Raw genomic sequence first — 21,293 nt, 5'->3', positions numbered from 1 at the left:
TCAGTGTGCTGTAGGAGCAGGGAATGCGTTTAACAGCTCACTGCGGACACAGTCTGCGTGCTGGAGGTTTTGGAGTTTATGGGTAACTTGCAGCATGTTCTCTGATTGGATTGGCTGCTGCTGAGGAATGGCAGAGAAATCATATTAAAATGTTTCCTTTTTAGTTTAATTTAAGGGTTGTGAAGTGTAGCTGTAGCTGTTTTAACTTGATACTCAGAACAGTCTTTTCTTGCCAGTCAAGTATAAAAGTTGAAACAGAGGTTGATTAATTGAATCAATTTATTGCTGAATTAAACATTTTATGGGAAAGTGAAACCACTAAGCATCAAAGGAGTATCTTAAAACAGTACAGTTTATTGACTTAACTGGACCTGTAACCAGCGCTGCGAAAAGTGTAGTTAGTGGTGTTCCAGTGCCAGAAGGTTGTAAATAACTGGCAATATAAGGATTTGCATGGCATGTTTCTTTGCATGCTCAGTCACGGGTGTTGTGCAGTTGGCACTCTTACAGAATTGCTGGAGTCTGAGACTTCTAAAACACTTTCATTCACACCTTTGTTTTCAGAGACAAGAATTCTGTTACACATGCATGTTACCTACAATCTTCCTCAGGTAGAAAGTTGTGAGATCTAATGACAAGTGGGGAAAAAGGATGGGAAAAGGTGAAAGATGAAGAGTTCGAAGAATGGCAGCTGTTAGGGAATGAGAGGTGGCAATGACCAAAAACCCACCAGGGGAAAGAGGGAACAAACTGTAATGAATGAAACAAGGGTTAAATGAAATTTGAAGTTCAGAGTAGGATGGGGTAGGTAGAGGAGCAGGGCTTGGCTAAGAAAGTAAATGTTACGGAAGGGTTGAATAGGAGTGAAGATAGCTGGGGGAGGATTGGAGAGAAAGAATTTATATTGGAAGATTAGACAATGTATGATCATCCCTTTACAGGAATTGGAGGTGATTGGGGTGGCTAAGTCAGGTGTGGAAGTTAAATTACTGACTTCCTGTAAGTTAAAGCTGGTAAACTACTTATATCTATGTCTATAAGCAATAACAGGTATATACACATACGTGTGTGTGTATATATATCTGTATGTGCATATATCAGTAGAGATATGTACACACATGTGCGTGCATGGCTATGTATGTGTGGCTATAACTCAGTGTATGTGTGTATATACACTGTGTATAAAGTGGTCCCTTGCATTTCTGGTACCTCCTGGCACCTTGAATTGATCCTGAGGCACATGTGTAACAAGGAATAAACCTATAGAATTGTTTGTTCATTAGAGTCTTGTGCTGCTCCGTGAGAATGTAGAAAGTAACGGAATTCAAGGTTGATGTCAGGCTGACCAATTCCAATGTTTGGCTTAAATTTGCCAATTTTATTGGATCAATTAAAATCCTTATTAAAGCAATTCTCTTGCACAGTAGTTAATTAAATAGCTAATAACACTTATTACTATTGCAAAAGCATGAAACCCCAAATGTTCCATAGTCGAAGATGGTTTTCTCCGCAAGGCAAGTGCCAGCCACATGTAACAATAAAACAAGGTTTTCAAATGCAACAACCAGTTAAAATTAAAGCCAAATTGAATGTCATCTCTGGTGAATGTTAACATCTTTGGTAGGTGACATGATCTTCATATCATCATGGCTAGGCATCACGAATGATGATCTTCATATAGCCATCTCCTATTGTCAAAGTAGGGTTTGTTTAGTTTGGACTTCCTTTGGGAAAGACTGTTCCAAAGTCTTGGGAGTAAAGCACTTCAGGGAATCTGAATTTAAGCAAATGCCCTTTATCCCATTCATAAAAAATTTAATTGTAAAATAAACAGTCATCTTTTGGAGGCCATCTCCAAATAAGGAGTATTAACATGATTCCTATTACAAAATGGTAGACGGTTTAGGTTAGTGTAGGAAATTTTTATGATGACATAAAAAATGAAGTAGTATTGTAACGTTACAACTTTTTCTTCAAACTAAAATGACACAGAGGACAAAGACTTACATGGTTGTATGTTCTGTGGAATAACTTTGAGGAGAAAACTGGCATCCTTTTTAACAGAACACAAGGAGGATGACAGCATGATTCGGCAATTCTAATTTAACATAACTTGACAGTGTTCATTCTGTAGTCTCATAAGTTTCATTGAGTTGTTGGGTTTGTAACAGAATAAGGGTGGTCAGCATTGCAGGTTTAGTAAAGATGCTTTAATATGTGTCTGGTTTGTCACTTAATTGACTGACGATATTGTTGGATGATTTCAAGCTGCGCATTTGGACTTTTTGTCTTCAATATTAAAAAAACACCCAAAATACAAGAAAAAAGCAAAAACCCCGAGGTCTGAAACAAGATGGATCATCATTGACCAAGTTTGAAATAAACAGGACTTGAAACAAATTGCCTTGTTGCTTACTCAGTAGTTAATGTCCTGAATGTGAGTTTGTCCAAAAGGAACACTAGTTGGTGTGTGAGAAGGAGAGCAGCTCTGATGTACTGTGTGGCTGCAGGCTGCTCCGAGCACCAGGCTGTGTGTGTGCTGGAGCTGATGTTGGTCCTGCTGATCCAGTGCGCAGCAGCAGTTCCAGGTCTTGCTACAATGTAAGTCTGAGTGAGGAGTAACTGATGGCTATTAAAAAATGTGGGGTTTATAATTCTGTAGCATTAGAAATAAGTAGGGTTTAAGTTTGTAGGTTTTAAAACAGAGGAGGTGGTGTTCAGTGATTGTCCTTTTAATGGAATTGGTGGTGAGTATGATCTCTGTCAAGTGATGTCTGGCCAAGTAACTCACAGGTAGCCTGCCATGTTGTCTTCAGATCTATGAAGGAAACATGTCCTGTGTTTACAGGCACTGACAATTTTTATTTTTCTAAAACTGGAGATTTGGAAGATCAGAATTATATCAAACCACTTGCAGGCAGCTTCTGCGTTATTTAAGAATATTTACTGTAGTATCGAGGGAATGGCAGTGTATAATTGTGAAAATTATCAAAGACAGAACTTTGTGTCACTTAGATTTGCTTTCCGAATTTGCTTTATAAAATATGCTGATGGAAATTGTAATCTATAAAGAATAGGAATAGCTGAGTGGATAGAGATGGTAGAATATTATGAGAAGGCTGGAGTTGCCCAGCTATCAGACGTATTCACCTAGACTTCCCACCCAAACTGCAAGGCCAGTGTACCTGTAGGTACCAAAAGTTGGTGACAGCACAAGAAAGGTACTACTGGCAAGGACTGTTGCCAGTAGCAACAAGATAGCATACAGCAGTGTCCTGTTAGCTACAACAGCCCTATTCTCTCCTGGGCAGTGATGAACACCTTCACTGTTCTGTCATGTGGCCTTTGGTATGGGCTTGCGTTTCCGCCCTCCCCAGCCTGGTAGAGGTGGCAATTGATTTGCAGATACTCTCTGGGCTTATTATCTCTTGACATGCAAGGAACAATGATATCTGTGCCCTTAGACAGCAAAGCATTGTCCCTTAAATCAGTCCTCAAGGTTTCTCTATTGCCAGAAGTGAGTAGTGACAACCCCCTCTGCCCCAAAAATAATCTGCTGTATTTTACTTTGTCAAATGCAAAAGTGACACATCTGCAAGCCCTTGCAGCTTGTGAATCGCTCTAGAAATGTCTACTGCAAAAGGTCAGTCCTGGGTCTCAAGTTAAATAGCAAAAGTCAGTGAACCCTATAAGATGTTGACACTGCTCAATGAATTACAATGTCAGGCCTGAACAGGAAACTGGGGTAATATCCCTTCTTCTGCTCTTCCTGCTGAATGAGATGTCTGTGAGAATTAGTTTATTTTAACTTCCTGTTGTTCATTCTGTGTCATTATTTTTCATGGTGAACAAGACATTTGAAATGTTTATAATATGAACAGCTGTTAAAAGTAGGTGTTGCTAGAGTACAGACTGTTCTGTGAAGTGGAATAGATCCAGTGGAAAAATATATTAAAAATAGTGTTGTCTTAATAGTAAAAGCTCTTCATAATAATTACTGTTTGTGGCTTATGACCAAGCTAACCTCCTGCTTTGATACACAGATATGTATTGTCTTAAGTAGACTTTCCAAAACTTCCATGGGATTTGTGTTTCCTTGTCATGGTTTAACCCCAGCCAGCTCCTAAGCCACTCGCAACCACTCGCTCACTCCCCCACCAGCAGGGAGAGAATCAGAAGGGTAAAAGTGCAAAAATTTGTAGGTTGGGATAAAGACAGTTTAATAGGTGAAGCAAAAGCAAAGCAAAACTAGGAATTAATTCGCTGCTTCCTGTAGGCAGGCAGGGGTTCAGCACCTCTAGGAGAGCAGGGGCCCATCAGGCATAACAGAGACTTGGGATGACAAACGCCATCACTCTAAATGTCCCACCCTTCCTCTTTCCCCCCTCCCCCCCCACTTTATGTAATGAGCATGATGTCATATGGTCTGGAATATCCTTTTGGTTGGTTGGGGTCACCTGTGCTGGCTGTGTCCCCTCGCAACCTCCCATTCACTTCCAGCTTCTTTGCCAGTACAAAAAGCAGAAAAAGCCTCAGCTCTGTGTAAGCACTGCTCAGCAATAACAAAAACATCTCTATATCAGATTATCTATTATCAACCCTGTGTCCAGCACAAATCCCAAATGCAACCCCATACCAGCCACTGGGAAGAAAATTAACTCTACCACTGCCTAACCCAGCACACTCCTCTAAACACTTCTGGTTTTAACATTATGCTTTGGAGTGGGGTTGTTCAGAATCAGACAAAGAGAAAAAGACTGGCTTTTTCATAACTCTTGACCTTTTTGGACCTGGGTTCTAGTTTTCAAAAGTAACACCAGAATGCCTGCAAGCACTGCAGAGAGAGGGTATGAGAAGTCTTAGACCTATGATTGCCGCATGCAAGTATTTTGCTAAGTTGCCCAAAATGGAAAGTTTGTCCCAAAGAAAACTAATACTGAGAAGAGACCAGAACAAATGTATAAACTTCTCATGCCATTCTGTAGCTGGAAAGTGTGGCGCGAGCTCTGGGTATTAAAAAGAGGTGTAATATTTTGTTTGTGTGTTTGTGAGACCATTTCCTTTGATACAGTAAACACACATTTCTTTTGTAAACGTGCTGAGAATAAAGTGCTTTTTATTTTAATTTTTTTTTCTTTAAGATTGCAAAGGTGGATTGCAAAGAGGTACTGGACATCATCTGTAATCTGGAATCTGAGGGGCAAGAAAACACTGCATTTATTCTTTGTACAACATATCTTACTCATCAGCTTCAAACAGCAAATGTGTATTGCTCTTGGTAAGTATAAGTATTGCTGCTACTGCTAACTGTTCCTCACTGACTTCAGTGCAAGAGAATACTTAGAGGAAGTGGATATATCCTGAAGTTGAGCAGTGTATCGGACTGAAGTGCTTTCTAGATAACTTGTGACAAAATAAATAGTTGCTACAGTAATAGAACAGTTAGAGAAAAGTAATGTTTGAACCATTTAAAAGTGAAATGGCACTCACACTGTTGGCATGAACGGTACCACTTTGGCAGGGTAGTAGATCTGTCAGTGGTGCTGGGTCAGTGCTTTCTCAGTTGATATTCTATAACTGACAATTGTAGTACTAGATCTTGGCCGAATTGTGACCATAAAACTTCTCTGCCCTCTTAACTGGCTGGAGATTGCAGAACCTTCTGCACTTCTGTTTCAGCAGTGGTAAAATCCTAGAGCCAAAGCAGAGGAGGTGGTTTCTGCCCTTTACAAAATGGATTTGTAGTTATATAGTTATGGCTTTCAAGGCATGGCTAAATCTGTAGTTTTCTCCCATTTAAAATCCTGATCTGGATAAAGCTTTACATAGGCAGACATACTGAGAATATCTTGGGGAATTTGGATTCAGGTAGCTGTGGCGTTGTTCATCTACTCACTCCACATTTTAAAGCCATTAAAAAAGTTTTTACAGCACTGCAGTGTCTGCAGGATGATTGACAGTTCAGCCTGGTCCAGTCAGTTCTAAAAGCTATATCCCTAGGATGCAAGCAAAGAGGGTCAGACTTCCTGTTGTTGGACTGTTGGGACTGGAGAACGGGCTTGAGGATGTAGCATTTATTCTTACAGAATAACATCTCTCTTTTGTGAGTACAAATGTGAGTAGATTTCTTTGCTTGCAGTATGAAGTCTGAACTAAAAGTAGTTAGAATATCAATGAAATTTTCAGGTCCCATAGCTCTAATTCAAAGCTGTAGATTTCTCATCTCCTTGTCAGTCTGACCCTGGGTGGGTCCTGCCTCAGGTTAATGCTACACAAAATATGGTGCAGCTGTAACTGAGTAGGTACTTTAAAGTTGGCTAGCCTAGGTGACAGGCACTGAAATCTTGAAGATACAAATGTTAGCACAGTCCAGTAACATAAGTTTGTCCCTGCTTATAGAAGGTGTTAGCAGGTTTGTGTCACTCATGCTGAGGTCTCGTTATTATGTCTATACTGTTGTTAGTCGTTCTTGAGAGAAAAGGTGCTGGGTCAAACCGTGCTGCTCTGTCCATGCATACTGCAGGTGCCCCCTCTGCTGCTGTCCCAACAGACTCCTCAAGTTCCAGCTGCCTTCCCCAGGGCGGAGATGGGAGAATGAAGTCTTCTGTCTAAAAGGAACACTGACATTGTATAGATGTATAAATTCAAGTTCTAGTACTGTACTTAGCAGTCCTTGTACAACAGCATTCCACACAAATGATGCTGTCTGGACCCACTGGAGAGAAAAGCTTCCAGGATGATGGAGCACAGATGGAAAAAGTCACCTTCTGATGGACTCCTGTCTTGTGAAACTGGTGTAATAATTCTTGACCACTAGATTGCTTCTCACTTTGAGGCTTTATAAGTCTATTTAAAAAAGACTGTTGCTTGAAAGTCAGGATGCCTTGCTGGTCTGATGGTGCGCTGTGGTTCGATGAAGTGACCTTTTCACTGACCTCCACCTGTGTTCCTGGGGACAGCTGTGGATTGAGCAGTTATTTAGCCACAAGGTAGATGAATTCAAGTGGCTGATAAGACATAAAACTTTTAATTTAGAGGATTGCTTTTGTCAGATCAGCCAGTTTAACTGATGAGGCATGATATTCCATGTTACAGATTTAGTGAGCATTGAAGCTCACAAAAATGAGGAGCTGTGCTCCGTACAAACTCTGGAATTCACTGAAATCATTGCAGGGCTGATTTGGATCAGTACCCTGGAAAAAAGATAAGCTTTCCCTGCATTGGTGAATTAAGCTCCATCAAAAGCATGACATGCCAGAGCAGGCTGGAAAGACAGGGAATGTGAAGATGGACTCAGTGGATATTTGGTATCATCCTGCAGCTAAAACTAATGTGGAGGAACGACATGCTAGCAGGCTTGTGAGCCATTATATAGGCTTAAATTCATGCATATACACTTAATGAGTTAAATTTAATACATAAACATATACAGTATATAAACAATGAGTTAAATTGAATACATTCTCCTTTCTGTGACCAACTGCTGTTTTTAAGGGTTAGCAATTGCTTAATTCACTTCAAAGAAGGTCTTATCTGGTTCAAACAGGATTGTAGTTGAATGGTTATTGTACTCTGCTTGATCTGCTGATGATTTAGACTCTACTTAAAATTTTTCTAGCAATGTCATTAACACCTTTTGGATTTTGATTGCTAATAAGAAAATATAACTTTTTGTGTATTTAGTCATAAGCCTGCAATAACGGTGTTAATACGTGCAAATGGTGTCAATAAATGATTTAAGCTTTAATCAGCTTTCATATTGTACTTCTGGTGCATTATGTAATTTGTTAGATCAGAACTGAGTGATAACTAAAACATTTACCAAAGATCTTTGAGAGGAGAGCAGAGAGTAAGAAAAGCCGAGACCATCTGTTACAGAGTTGTTTGCAGGTCAGCTTCCCTTTGTGCTGTTGCGGATTTGGGTCAGCAAATCAGACAAAGGAAAAGACCTGTTGACAGCTGTGAACTGCAGGTGAAAAAGGAGGATGTGTTTGGCACACTCTCGTTGTGGATTGCATAGTGGATAAAGCTGAAGCTTTGGTACCATACTCGTACTTGAGCCAATCCTGACAGTTTGCTGCTGCTAAAAAGCAAAAGGTCCATTCTTGACAACTCACAAGGCTGCCTTATCTGTTGTCCTGACTGACCCTTCTGACTTGCGGTAAGCACATTATCTTACCCTGCCAAAACTGCATACCTTTCTGCAGATTAACGCTGATTACCTAGTGTTCAGACAAGTTCCATGGGACAAGTGCAACACTGGGGCTTCTGGAAGGTGTTAAACCTCTTCAGCTGTAATATCACTCTGTCTAGGAAGGGAAAATCTGCTTCCTTTTCCTCCTGTCTTCAGTGCCTCACCATCTCTCTGATGGTGCAGTGCTAACTCCCCATCTCAGCACAAATCTCTATGATTCTTGCATAGTTGGAGAGGTTAAGGTGTTTGAATAGCTTAGCTTAGCTCCCATCATCCTGGAGCCTCAAGCCTGTACCTCCAGGAGATCAGCAAACCATCTTGGTATGTGAGGTAGCTCTTGGTGTCAAGCTTTATTTCACAGCTGAAGATGAAAGCAAACTTAGGTTTGTATATGTTATTCCTCACCAAAATTGGAAAATTTTGCACTGGTTCTTGCTGAGATTCATAAAACAATATGTAAGGCTGCTCTTAAGACTAGAGGTACCTGCTGTGTTTGGAACTTTGTCGCAGAAGTAGTGCTGCTCTAGGCAGTGGTTCTGAGTGAGCTGATTTCCACAGTGTCCAGGGAGCCAGGCAGTTCATCAACCCATAAAATAATCTACCTTTACCATTAACACAAGTTGCCTTAGGTGTGAACTGTAGCTAAGCACAACTTCAAAAACCTTTCTCTGGTGTGATATGTTGGTAAGTTTATTTTTTTTCACTTCTAAGTACTACGAGATATCCGTCTGTCTGGAGATCTTTCTGTTCTCTGCACTGCCCAAGTACTTGGAGTTGTCTGTTTTTATCTTTCCATATATGTGAAGATTATCTGAGGAACACTTCTTCATCACCATCCTTGATCCCTTCCAGCAAGATGCTTTAGCTTTGCAGAAAGAAAGGGTGGTATGAGAAAAAGAACAGGGCAAACACTGAAAACTTATTCTCAAGGCTTTTTTGCAGAGCACTAAGAGGTTACTCAGAGTGAAGCCCTTTTCTTGCTATTCTCCCAGCTCCCAACGACATCAGTGTAATAAATAGACATATATAATGAGTGATGTCTTGATAAACTATATTTCAAGTTCATTTTTTTCTGTTGTAATGCTTAGATTTTTTTTAATACTTTTATATATATTCTGCGCTTTTCTTGCATGAACTTCGCTTCATACAGTTCTTCCATATTAGTCATCCTGATGTTTAATTAAATTTTACATTTTGTCAGCTGTTGGGGGCTAAAGGGCAGTAGAAGACATTACTGATATTCTGGGTGTCTACCTTTTTTTTTTTCCTCTCTAGTTCTATTTTAGGATTTAAAGTTATAACATCCTGGGTTGTAATGCTTGTATGGTAATTCCTTGTAGGCCTGTCTGGCTTCTCAGCTGTCTCTTCCTGGTTATGAAAGGGTGTTAATTGCATTTCAAGGCCTTTAAATAATGCAGACAAAAAACTCCAAACAAAATCCACAAAAACTGTTACCAGTAAACATTGTCCATTTTTATGCCGTAAAATGATATCCCAGATCTGATCCAGGATAGACCCCATTCCCTTTCTTTAGGCTTAGTGTTGAAGAGTAGGATTGCAGAAATACAGAGGAAGAACCTCACCAGTGTTTGGTTTAAAGTTTTCCTGGTATGTGTTCTTGATGGGCGGTTCTTGAGGCTATGACTGACCTTGCACCTGGAAGCCTGTGTGTGTAGTTGATGCACACAGTGGGTAAGTTAGCAAAGGTCAAGTTTGCTCTACCAAAGGAAGAGAAGTCTTTTTCAGATGACATAAGAGATAGAGGTCTTATGGCTCTACTACTCTACTACTTTTGGGCACTCCATGTGGTGGCTGAGCAACAGCAAGTGATAGGTTACATCCTCCATTGGCTGTGCTACTTTGGTTATAATAAATTGCTTAACAGAATAACTTTGTGCTCTCATGGTATGAGTAGCAAAGTACAGAACTGCTCACAGACAGCAGATGCCTACAGCTTGCAGATCCCTTATGTGATGCTTTGCAAAGGGTGTTCTGTGGGAGGGCCCTTTTAGTGGCAGCCACATCACCTGGCTGCAGGTGTCAGCAGCTAAGCTGCTTGCCTAGTGGAAGAGAAGTGGCTATGTTCCATTATGATTCATATTACCCTTTTTAAATTTTTATGTGAAAAGTAAAAGTTCCACAAGTGTGGGACTGTTTTTTCTTCTCTAGAAACAAGGTCCGTGCAGCAATAGATGCCTGCATTAAACGAGATGAATCCCAGTGTCTTTCTCTGGTATTAGAATATACGTTGTGTTTTGATCCCGTGCTTGTTTAGGAATAGTTCTCTTCAGTGCTACTCGGAGATCAGGACCTGATTGAAATGTGTGCTGTTCTTGAATAACACTTAAATTTTTCCTGGAGTCAGCTCTGAACTGAAGTGTGTGACTGCACAAATTGTGTGCATCTGCAATGTTCTTACTTTCTGCTTTCAACTCTTCGCAGGGAACTGACACTTTTCTGGAGCAAGCTGCAGAGAAGAATAGATCCTTCTTTAGATTCCTTTTTGGAGAGATGTCGTCAGTTTGGCATCATTGCCAAAACACTACAGCATCTATTTTTCTTGATAAGAGTCATACAATCTGAAGTAAGTAAGCTACAGTCCCAAGTCTTTGGACACAGCCAGAGCTGTTTACATGAATTTATTATTTTCTTAATAATTCTACTGAACTGATTAGAAATATAACTTATTTCATTATTCATGCTTTCTGATTAAGTGCCTAATAATTTACTACTAAAAATCTATGGAAAACACCTGCCATTGTAGTTTTGTCTCAGCCTGATCCTGTGAAGTGATCTTCAATCAATGTGGAGGGTTAGTTTTGTTGCTTTGAAAGTACATATGATAGGATTTTGCAAACAAAGCATAGCTGTGTTTTGATCTGCTGCCTGTTCAGAAGCCAGGCACACAAGAATTTTCTGCAACATCTCTAAGAGATGGAGACTTGACTGGAATGTCTCGTATTTTTGTATTCTAAGAAAATACATCTTCCTCAAAATATGTGATACAATCACATCTGGACTTTTACTTTCTATTCTGATGCCTCTCTCTAGAATGTCACAGAAAGGTGCAAAAGATGCTTGACAGCAGTTTTTATAAACTCGTCATCCCTGTTTAAGTATTAACAGAAAGACTAATTGATCTCAGGAGGCCAACACGGCATGCTCTTTGCATTCTGACATGGTCACGGGTTAATTCAGGTTTAAGACAGATTAAACATACAAGATTCCTTTTTTCAATTACATTTCTCTCCAGTTTCAGATTTGTTTGCCCGTGAGTCTCTTTCACTGTCTGGAGTCAATACTGTGACCCAAATGAGTTACAGAGTGTGAGCTGACGAGCAGAGCAAGTGCCAGAGCCCTGGTTTAGAGTCAGAGTAGAATCAGAAGGATTGCATGATTGTCCTTTTGACAGATCATAGAGTCCAGAACTTTATTTGGCAGAGATGCATTCCACCAGGGATTGCACAGAGACGTATTTGGTCCTAATTTCTTTAAAGTTGGCCTGAGTGTGCACTTCCTATATAAATTATAATATATTGTAACCGTATACCAGGTTTTTCTGTGTTTCCTGCTAACCCTTTTAAATTTCTTCAGAAACTGTTTGGAAGTGAAACACCAGTTACCTTCATCATGAATCATTTCTCCTACTGTACTGCTTGGAAGGTTATTTTATTTCAGGGAGTGAATTTATGTAAATTTCCTTATTACACAGTACCCTATGTTCTGAATTAATATCCAGTGTGGATGGTGCAGGAGGGTTGTACATAGAAGATTTACACCATTCTCTTTCAGTCATCTGATTTATGGTTGAGAATCACTCAGTTAAGAGAGAGAGGAGTTAGAAAGGTATTTTGCAACATCTAGTGCCTAAACTAGTTTGTGTGACTCCTCCAGACTGCATTAAGTGTGCAGTGGTTCCCATTGCTTGAAAAGCAGAAGAGATTCCTCACATAAGATAAACTACAGCTCTCTAGAGGGTGCTCAGTGACTCCAAGCACTTGATGCTCAGAAGCCTAAATGCATTCAGAATGAGCTGTAGTCTGGTGGATGCTCTTATTGGATGCTTTTTTTTCTGGAAAGAATGTACTTATGAAAGAAAAGTAACATTTGTGACCATTTGTTGTTTGTGTTTTTCTGTTGTTGGTTTTGTTTTTTTTTTAACAGGCAGAAGAAGCGGGACTTGCTGTGTCTGTTTTGTTATGTGTGAGAGCCCTTCAGATCAGATCCAGTGGAAGCGATGAAATGAAGACATCAGTGTGTAAAACAATTGCATGCCTTTTACCAGAAGACCTTGAAGTTAGAAGAGCCTGTCAGCTTACAGAATTTTTACTTGAGCCAACGTTGAGTGGATTTAATGCATTGGAAGAGCTCTATATGCAACCAGACCAAAAATTTGATGAAGAAAATGCAGTGGTTCCAAATTCACTCCGCTGTGAGCTGCTGTTAGCTTTGAAAGCATATTGGCCATTTGATCCTGAATTTTGGGACTGGAAGACTTTAAAGCGACATTGCCTTAAACTGTTAGGGAAGGTAGCTTCTGATTCCGAAGATGATGCAGGTTGTCATATGTCACTCAATGAAACTGACATGTTAGAAACTTTCTTTAGTGACTATGATGAGACAAAAGAACACAAATATTATGATGGGAAAGATACAATGAACCACCCTAAGGAAAAAGCAAGAATAAAAAAACCAATTGGTTCTTCAGAAAGATACCAGAGATGGCTTCAATACAAGTTTTTTTGTGTGCTCTGCAAAAGGGAGTGTATAGAGGCCAGAATACTGCATCATTCTAAGATGCATATGGAAGACGGTGTTTATACATGTCCTGTATGCACAAAAAGGTTCAAGAGAAAGGAATTTTTTGTACCACATGTAATGGAACATGTTAAAATGCCACCTAGTAGAACACACAGACCTAAAAAGAAAATAATTCTGAAAAAAGAGAGATCACCACAAAATACAACAGCTTCTAGCAGCCCACCCCCAGCATTTCAGGAAAGGTCACACCAGTCACAGTTCCCTGAAAGCTTTGACAACGACACACATGAATATGTCACATTCAGCCAACTGGAAAATTGCCAGCTGCAAGACAGAGACATCTACCCATGTCCTGGGACAGATTGTTCTAGAGTATTCAAACAGTTTAAATACTTAAGTGTACATCTGAAAGCTGAACATCAGAACAACGATGAGAATGCAAAACACTACTTGGATATGAAAAACAGGAGGGAGAAGTGTGCTTTCTGCCGCCGGCACTTCATGACGTCCTTCCACTTGCGGGAGCATGAGCGCGTGCACTGTGGGCCTCAGCCATACATGTGTGTGTCCATGGACTGCTACGCCAGGTTTGGGTCAGTTAATGAGCTTCTCAATCACAAACAAACACACGATGATCTTCGTTATAAATGTGAGCTAAATGGCTGTAATATTGTTTTCAGTGACTTAGGGCAGCTTTACCATCACGAGGCACAGCATTTCAGAGATGCATCATACACCTGCAACTTCTTTGGTTGCAAAAAGTTTTATTATTCAAAAACTGAATTTCAGAATCACCTCGCAGCACATAATATCCAAGTGTCAAATGGGGAAGGGAAGCAAATGCTGAACCTTGAAAGGTCGATTTCAAAAGACAAATGCAGTTATCTCCCAGAGTCTCAGCTGCTTGAACAATCTGAAAATTCCAATCTCAATGATAACTTGGATCCCTCAGGCTCACAGGAAATTCCACAGGTGAAGGAAGAATCTCTCTCCGACAGTGAAGATCTAAACAGCGAAAGTAATTTCAGCCTGCATTGTGGGGAGCACAGAGCAGATGCAGCAGTAAGCAAAGGTCAGATGTCTCCTCTGCTGCTTGAAACAGTGGCTCACAGCCAGTCAGTTCCAGGTTTAGTTGTGTCCCAGGAAGGAGTCTTCCATCCAGCAAATGTGAAACAACAGTGTTCCAATGTGGCAGTTTGCTTTGATGAAAAAACCCTTTCCTGTGGTTTTGAAGGCTGCTGTTCCATCCACAAAAATTCCAGGAGTATGCAGAAACACCTTCGAAGGGCCCATCCATACAACTTCAAAGGTAAAAGAAATATGGAGATGAAAACTAAATACTTTCTCAATCTGTTGAGTGATACTCAGGACAGTAAACCCCCTGCAGACATGAATACAGAGTTAGGTCATAATTCCGATACGAATGCTGACTCTCCAGAAAGTGTGTGTTGTGCTGTAGATGGTAAAGGAAGCAATGGTCTGAGGGAGGAAACTTGTCCTTCTTCCCCAGAAACGTCTTTTTATGACAGTTCTAAAGAATCAAATATTGAAGATAACATGTTGGAACTAATGTTAGGTTTGAAACATCTAAGCTTAAAAAATGCTAACATTCAGAATTCTTCCAGACACAAACCTTTTGGAGGCTATTCATCTCGGGATGCCAAGTGCCCTGAGTTAGTTGATGAAACTACCTCAAAATTTCAGCTTCAAGAGCAACAAGATAATTTACCCAGCCAGTACCTTACTCAACTGGCAGCTAAACCATTTTTCTGTGAATGTCAAGGATGTACATGTGAGTTTGTGACCAGAGAAGCTCTCTTAATGCATTATGTTAGAAAGCATAACTATTCAAAAGAAATGGTTCTTCAGCTAAATATGTTCCAGCATCGATATTCACCATTTAAGTGTCATATTTGCCAAAGGTCGTTTACAAGAAAAACACACCTTCGAATTCACTATAGAAACAAACATCAAATTGGCTGTGAGAGGGTGGCTCACAAGGTGTGTCCTAATGAAAAACTTGATCATGTAGGTTTATGTGCAGAGGACATGCATAAAAATGGCACTGCTCCAGCACCTGCCTGTGCAAACAGCGTTGGGTTCACTGATCATTCAGACCACTCTGAACAACTGTGTCACCCGAAGAAGGATGACTGCTGTTCTGAGACAGACTTGGAGTCTAACGAAGAGACAGACAATAATGTAACAAGAAAAGCATCTAACATAGCTTCTCTGGACACTCATAGGGAAGAACTGGAAGCAAGACAGGGAAGAGGAAGCAAAAGAACAGTTGCTAAAGGAAACTTATGTTACATATTGCATAAGTACCACAAACCATTTCATTGTATACATAAAAGCTGCAACTCGGCATTTACAAACCAGAAAGGTTTGATACGCCATTACAGAACTGTTCACCAGTACAATAAGGAACAGCTCTGCTTAGAAAAAGACAAAGCAAGAACTAAAAGGGAACTTGTCAAATGTAAAAAAATATTTGCATGCAAACACAAAGAGTGTGGTAAGCGTTTTCTGTGTTCTAAAGCTCTTGCTAAGCATTGTAGTGACTTCCACAATGAAATCTTAGAGGATCAAAAACTGCTTTCTGAAGCTGAATCTGCCAGATTTGCTTGTAACCAACCCCACTGCCCTGCTGTATTTTATACGTTTAATAAGCTTAAACAGCATCTAATAGAAGAACATGCCAATGAAGAAAAATTAAATAAAGATTTTGAAATCCATTGTGACCTTAATGGCTGCAATCGAATTTTCACAAATTCCAGTAACTATTCTCAACACGTGTATTTCAGACACAGTGAATATTATGATAGTCTCTTTGGAAATCAGAAAGAGGAGGAAGATAATGAAGATAAAGACAAAAATGAGCAAAATTATTTGAAAGACAGCTTTGACACAAGCAAGCAGAACGGGAAGCAATTAAAAGAAAAAGCTAAAAGAATTAGCAGAAGTAGAGAAAAACATTTGCTGAGTTTCAAAACAAAAGAGGAAGCCCTACAAATGTGCAAAGAGAAGTCTAACCAGACCCAGTATCCCTGCATGGTCCAGGGGTGCCTGTCTGTTGTCAAGCTGGAAAGCAGCATAGTGAGGCACTATAAGCGCACACACCAGATGACCAACGTGTACATAGAGCAGCGCCTTCAGAAACTTGTTCTTTGTGTTAAATGTGGCATCATGATTGAAAAGCAGTCTTGCTCTGACACAGCTTCAGACTTGGATAGAAAAGGTGTAGAAGTTAACGAGGATAAATCAGCTAATCCTGAGCCTGTGCAGGAAAGTGACAAAGCTCTTGTTCCAGACCCTGCCAGTGATCCTCCGAAAGTGAGCAATGAAGACCAAAAACAAAGTCCACCTAGTAGTGCGAGTTTTGATGCCAGTGCCTTTGTGCATTCAGGCACTTTAAAATATAACCACAGTTCAAACAATACCTGTTTTGAAGAGCCTAATGTCAGGGAGACAGCTATGTCTAAAACTGAAGATTTTTCTGAAAACAGTGAAAGAGAGAATAGCTCTTGTTTCTCCAGTTTACAATTAGAGTTGCCAAAAGAGAAAGACCCAGAAGGATGTCAGCATAGTGCAATTAATCTGAATGGAAAAAGAAATGTACTTTGTGCTACAAAAGACAAATTTCAGAAGCCTCCAGTGTCCAAACCATTTGATTTAAAGACATATAAACCAATGGGATTTGAGTCTTCATTTTTAAAATTTATTCAGGAAAGTGAGGGAAAAGATGATGACGATGATGATGATTGTGATGAGGTAGTAGAATGGGAGTCTTCTGAGCAGTTGCCAATAGATGAAACCTTGAAAAAAGAGGGAGACAGTCAGGGGGATACACCAGTAAACAACTTTGTAAATGATGAAAATGTAATCATAACCCCGAATAATCCTGGGCAATTAACAGAGATCCAGCCCTTGCTGTCAGAGTCCTCATCTGCCCCTTCTTTAGAAAATCTGAGGGCAATCCTGGACAAGGCCCTAACGGACTGTGGAGACCTTGCCTTAAAACAGCTGCATTACTTACGACCAGTAGTTGTTCTTGAAAGATCCAAGTTTTCCACACCTCTCATAGACTTATTTCCAACAAAAAAGGCAGATGAGCTGTGTGTAGGAAGTACGTAAGTAGCTTTACTTAGAGCATATTGCCTCCACTACTGCTTTATGGGGAGAACTTCAAATTAGAACAGTAATTGTTACAGTACACACTTTTAGGTTAGTTTAGACTGTTTAATTCCATGAATGTATAATATCTGTCAAAAGTATTGGCCAAGTTAATTTAGCTCCCCCAATTATTTCAATGAACAATGCTGATTTTGGTGCTATTTAACACATCAGAATACTGGGGGCTTCCTCTTGAAGAGTAAATGTGCATGATTGTATATGGAACAAGTACTGGGGTACCAGGGTTTGGGGGGTGATGGAGTTATTACTTGACTTGAATGTGCACCCTAGGGTGCTTTGTGTAACATATTGTACACTACAGCATCTTATATTTTTTGAGTTATGAGTTTCAATAAATTACAGTTTTTCACCCATTTGTTTACTGTACAGTAAATCTTTAATGTGCTTTACTTGTAATTGAGTTTGGGACCATTCTGAGTGCATTGGAAAATGTTGCTTAAGTTTTATGCATTTGTAGATAATTTATCAGACTGATGAAATAGATACAGAAAAGTAAAGTATTACATTTTATTTTACAACATTCTCTGTGCTTTTTTCACATTTAAAAGATTTATAATTAGTAGAGGCAGAAAGCACTTGCCAATTAGGGACAAGAAAATCCTTGTTCCTTTAAAGGCAGAAGGTGCTTCTGAGACTGTATGACACCACCTGAGTGTGTGACGAGTGTTGCCAGACTTCCAAGGAAGTTGTGTCATATGAAGGTATCAGTGCACATTTTGGGTTCCCCGGTTAGCTTTTTTGCCAGTGAATTAAACCTAGTTTGTCAGTTCTTTTTGTAATTGGAAAGATTCTGGGACCACAGAAGTTGTCCAAAAATAAGGAACACAAGAGTTTCTGCCTGGCATGGTGGAAGCTTTTCTGCTTCATTTTAATTCTGACTGAGTTTGCATTTCCTGTACGCTGTTCATATAAGCTCTGCTGCAAACTTGTCACCAAAGAACTGTACAAAATCATACAAAATTACACTTATACAATCCTACTGTGCTTAAACTGTGTATTAAACTTCTTCAGCTTTTCTATTAAAAATTTAGTCCTGCCACTTGATACATAAATAATTTTGCATACTACACATGAATTCTGTGACATTTCTGTAATCCCATGGAACAAGTTGTGTGTGAAACTTTCATTTCCTCAGAGATAATTCTGCTCTTGCCAAATGAGTTACCGCACACGTGTAAATCACCACCACTGCACGCAGGGCAGGCTGGTACCTGTTGCACATCTGGTGTTACAGAGCCCATTAAGTAGGTTGCTGCTGTTCAGTTACTGCTATTTCCATAGCCTGGGATATACCACAGGAGTAGATGGAGTCAAACATCATTTCCGTCTGCCAGATGTGGAGACAAGTCATGCGACACTCCTCAGTCCAAGAGTTGCATTTAGAAACTGGTGAGTGGGTTTTCCTCAGGGGCTGCACAAAAGCATCTTGGAGGCATTTTCCTGTGGTGATGTGGCACCCCATGCACTGCCAGGACTTTTAATGAGTGGGCTCAAGGTGTTCATATTTTTGTTGAAAGATACCAGTGCGGCACTGGTCAGTCAGATCCTTCCTTGTTACAAAAATTATATCTTGCCCAGTTCAGAGACTGACAGTGTATTTCAGTTTTTGAAATCCACTTGTTTATCATCTATGTAATAGGTGTCACAGCATCAAAACTGTACAGCTTGAATCCACATCTTTATCCCAATTTCTTCTTGGGCTTGTCTGATCTAAATGCCTGTCATGGGTGGGCACCAGGAAAGGAGACCACAAAAGGGTAATGGTCTGAAGAGTTTTTAGTGTCTATTTCTTTTTTCATGCCATGAGGTAGGCCATCATTTTCCTTTCCAAGTGCTACCAGAACTTGTCTTAGAGTGAAGATGTAACATTTCCAGCTTCTTGCTTTCAAACATACCAGAGAAATGTTTTGTTCCACAGTAAAGGAACACCTTCACATTGACTTCCTAAAAAAAAGAATTACTGTGAACAGCAGATAACTCAGGAAACACGGGTGCAAGTTCGTAATCAGGGAATGTTGCTTCCATTTTTAAAATTACTGCCTTTTGGTGTGGGAATTTTATTGGACAACAATATCTTTATTGGTTGTACATGCCTAAATTTCCCAAGGCTATGGGGCAACCCTGCCATGTTCTCATGATTAGTAAAAAACTGTAAATAGCTTTACAAAGAGATACCTTCCAGGCTGACTTCTGTCCTTCTGGTAGGGCTCAGCAGGTTAGATCCATGGTTTTTCTTGCCTGTTGTTTTCTGTTTGCCTTTGCTCATGCAAGATCTTTAAATTTTATGATGCTAGTAAGGCCTGATGCTAGTAAGGCCTTGTGACATTATTTCACAAATTCTGCATCTTGACTACCTTGAATTCTTTGAGAGAAATTCAATTTCCAGTTAAGTCCTCCAATGTCTTGTCAAGAATCTGAGCAGGGTTATGGCAGAGAGCAGGGGAGTCTGAAATTAAACCACCTTGTCTTTGTCTGGCCCTGTGAGGTGCTAAACCTGGTCTCCCCTCTAAAGTTTACAGCTGGTGCCTTTGAGCCCTTCTGCTCTCCTGACTCCCCACAACAGTATTCCCTGTGAGTTTGGAGGGGGTGAGGTGGGACAGGAGAGCTGTTTGATCTTGAAATTATTTTAAGATTTACAAGTGTAGAGAAGGAAGTAGGTAAGAGATTATTTGGGATGCAGTGCAGTGCCAGGGAGGGCTCTGACATGGCCATCTTGGATTTCTAGAGCTTCCTCTATGAAGGAGAAAAGTGGCAGCCAGTAGCAGGCCTGACTAGAAGCAGCACTGCCTCATCTGCCCTGGCAGTATTTCTTCTGCGGGGACATACTAACTTGAGAAAACGCTGGCCTTCAGTATGTTTTACAGGTCATTCTGCTAAATAGTTAACAAAGGTAACTGGTAGAAAATGAGAAAATTAAGTTGGCATTATTTTATTAAAAGTTAATGATAAAAATACACAAACAGGTTCTGTTATACTTTGAGCTGGTAGACACTAGATGAATGACTGATACTAAAATGCCATATCAAGAACTGGCTAAACAGGAGCATTCATTAATACCCCTTGTAATGTGTCTCTCTGTGTTACACAGTCGCTGTGCTCTGTGTGGCACGTGTGTCCTCTGCTGCTGGGTGAGCTCTGGATTTCAGCAGCACTGTGCTGTCTTCACAGAGCGTTACAGAGACCAAATATGAAGCAGGTGTTTTGGCTCTAAATAAGCCCTTGATTCCTTGTAGATCTGTAGCTTTTTATTTCCCAAAACATTTTTTGTTTATTCTGACTCAGGAAAAGAGGTGTGCTTACCTTCAGAATGAACTGAGTTAGGCAAAAACCATGACAAGAAATGCTTAAAGTGTTGTAAAACACTGAGGAGTCACCCTTCCCTCATATCACAGATGTTCCAGTCCCTTCGTTACCTTCATGGCCCTTCACTCCAGTAGCTCCATGTCTCTCTTGTACTGGGAAGCCCAGTTCATGGTCCTTCACGTGAGTCGGTCACTACTATGTGCCAAGTTAACTGCTACCTCAGCTCATCCCCAGGGATGGTCCGTAGCAGCTGCTTGCCTCTGTGGCAGATCCCTGGTGGCATGACCAGGAGCAGCAAATCCCTTGAATTCTTCCCTGTTTTTTAAAAAGGAAGGCACCCACATTATGGGAATTTCCCTGCAGCAGTATCTCTCTGCAATGGGAGAGCAAGCAGCCAAACAAATGACTTTATGGAAGATGTGGTGTGCCAGCCTGCTTTATTTCAGGAAGGACTTAACAGAGCTTACCATAGTAGGATTAGAGTCGATGATACTGAATTGCACAGACATAAAAAACAGCTGTTGAGAGACAGCCAAGGGGCTGTCTGCAATATGCACGGGAGAGAAAATCAGCGAGTAGTACAGCAGGCAGTGTTAATTTTTGTACTTCTCTTAGTGTTGCTGTAAAAGGATTTGGGCAAGTACTATCCAGCTTTTATATGCATTATTGTGTGTAGTCTAAGTAACTTGAGAAAAATAATTTAAACATCTGGTGCATTGACACCTAGATTCTCGCCAGGCTGACCCCCACGTGCCTTGACCCAGCCCTGTGGGCTCCTGACTGGGGTGGACAAGCTGAGCTGAGCTAAGCCGTGCCCAGTTGAGCCCAGCCCAGCCCA

General features: G+C 40.4%; 1 protein-coding gene across 2 annotated transcripts in view; it reads left to right on the top strand.

Annotated features, from left to right (window-relative positions):
* RLF (rearranged L-myc fusion) overlaps positions 1-17,659 on the top strand; it is a 50,994-nt gene extending 33,335 nt beyond the window's left edge. For both annotated transcript variants that reach the window (XM_027694045.1, XM_027694044.1), the window contains exons 6-8: positions 5,142-5,278; positions 10,637-10,778; positions 12,359-17,659. In XM_027694045.1, the coding sequence (XP_027549846.1) occupies positions 5,142-5,278; positions 10,637-10,778; positions 12,359-17,092 (5,013 nt within the window). In that variant the 3' untranslated portion in view covers positions 17,093-17,659. The remainder of the gene's footprint in view (positions 1-5,141; positions 5,279-10,636; positions 10,779-12,358) is intronic.
* The last annotated feature ends 3,634 nt before the right edge of the window (positions 17,660-21,293 follow it).

This window comes from Neopelma chrysocephalum, unplaced genomic scaffold (assembly GCF_003984885.1).
Source record: "Neopelma chrysocephalum unplaced genomic scaffold, ASM398488v2 Primary Assembly neopelma1_95b, whole genome shotgun sequence".
Classification (NCBI taxonomy): Eukaryota; Metazoa; Chordata; class Aves; order Passeriformes; family Pipridae; genus Neopelma; species Neopelma chrysocephalum.
Note: the sequence above shows the minus strand (reverse complement) of the source record. Positions and strands in the feature narration are given on the sequence as shown.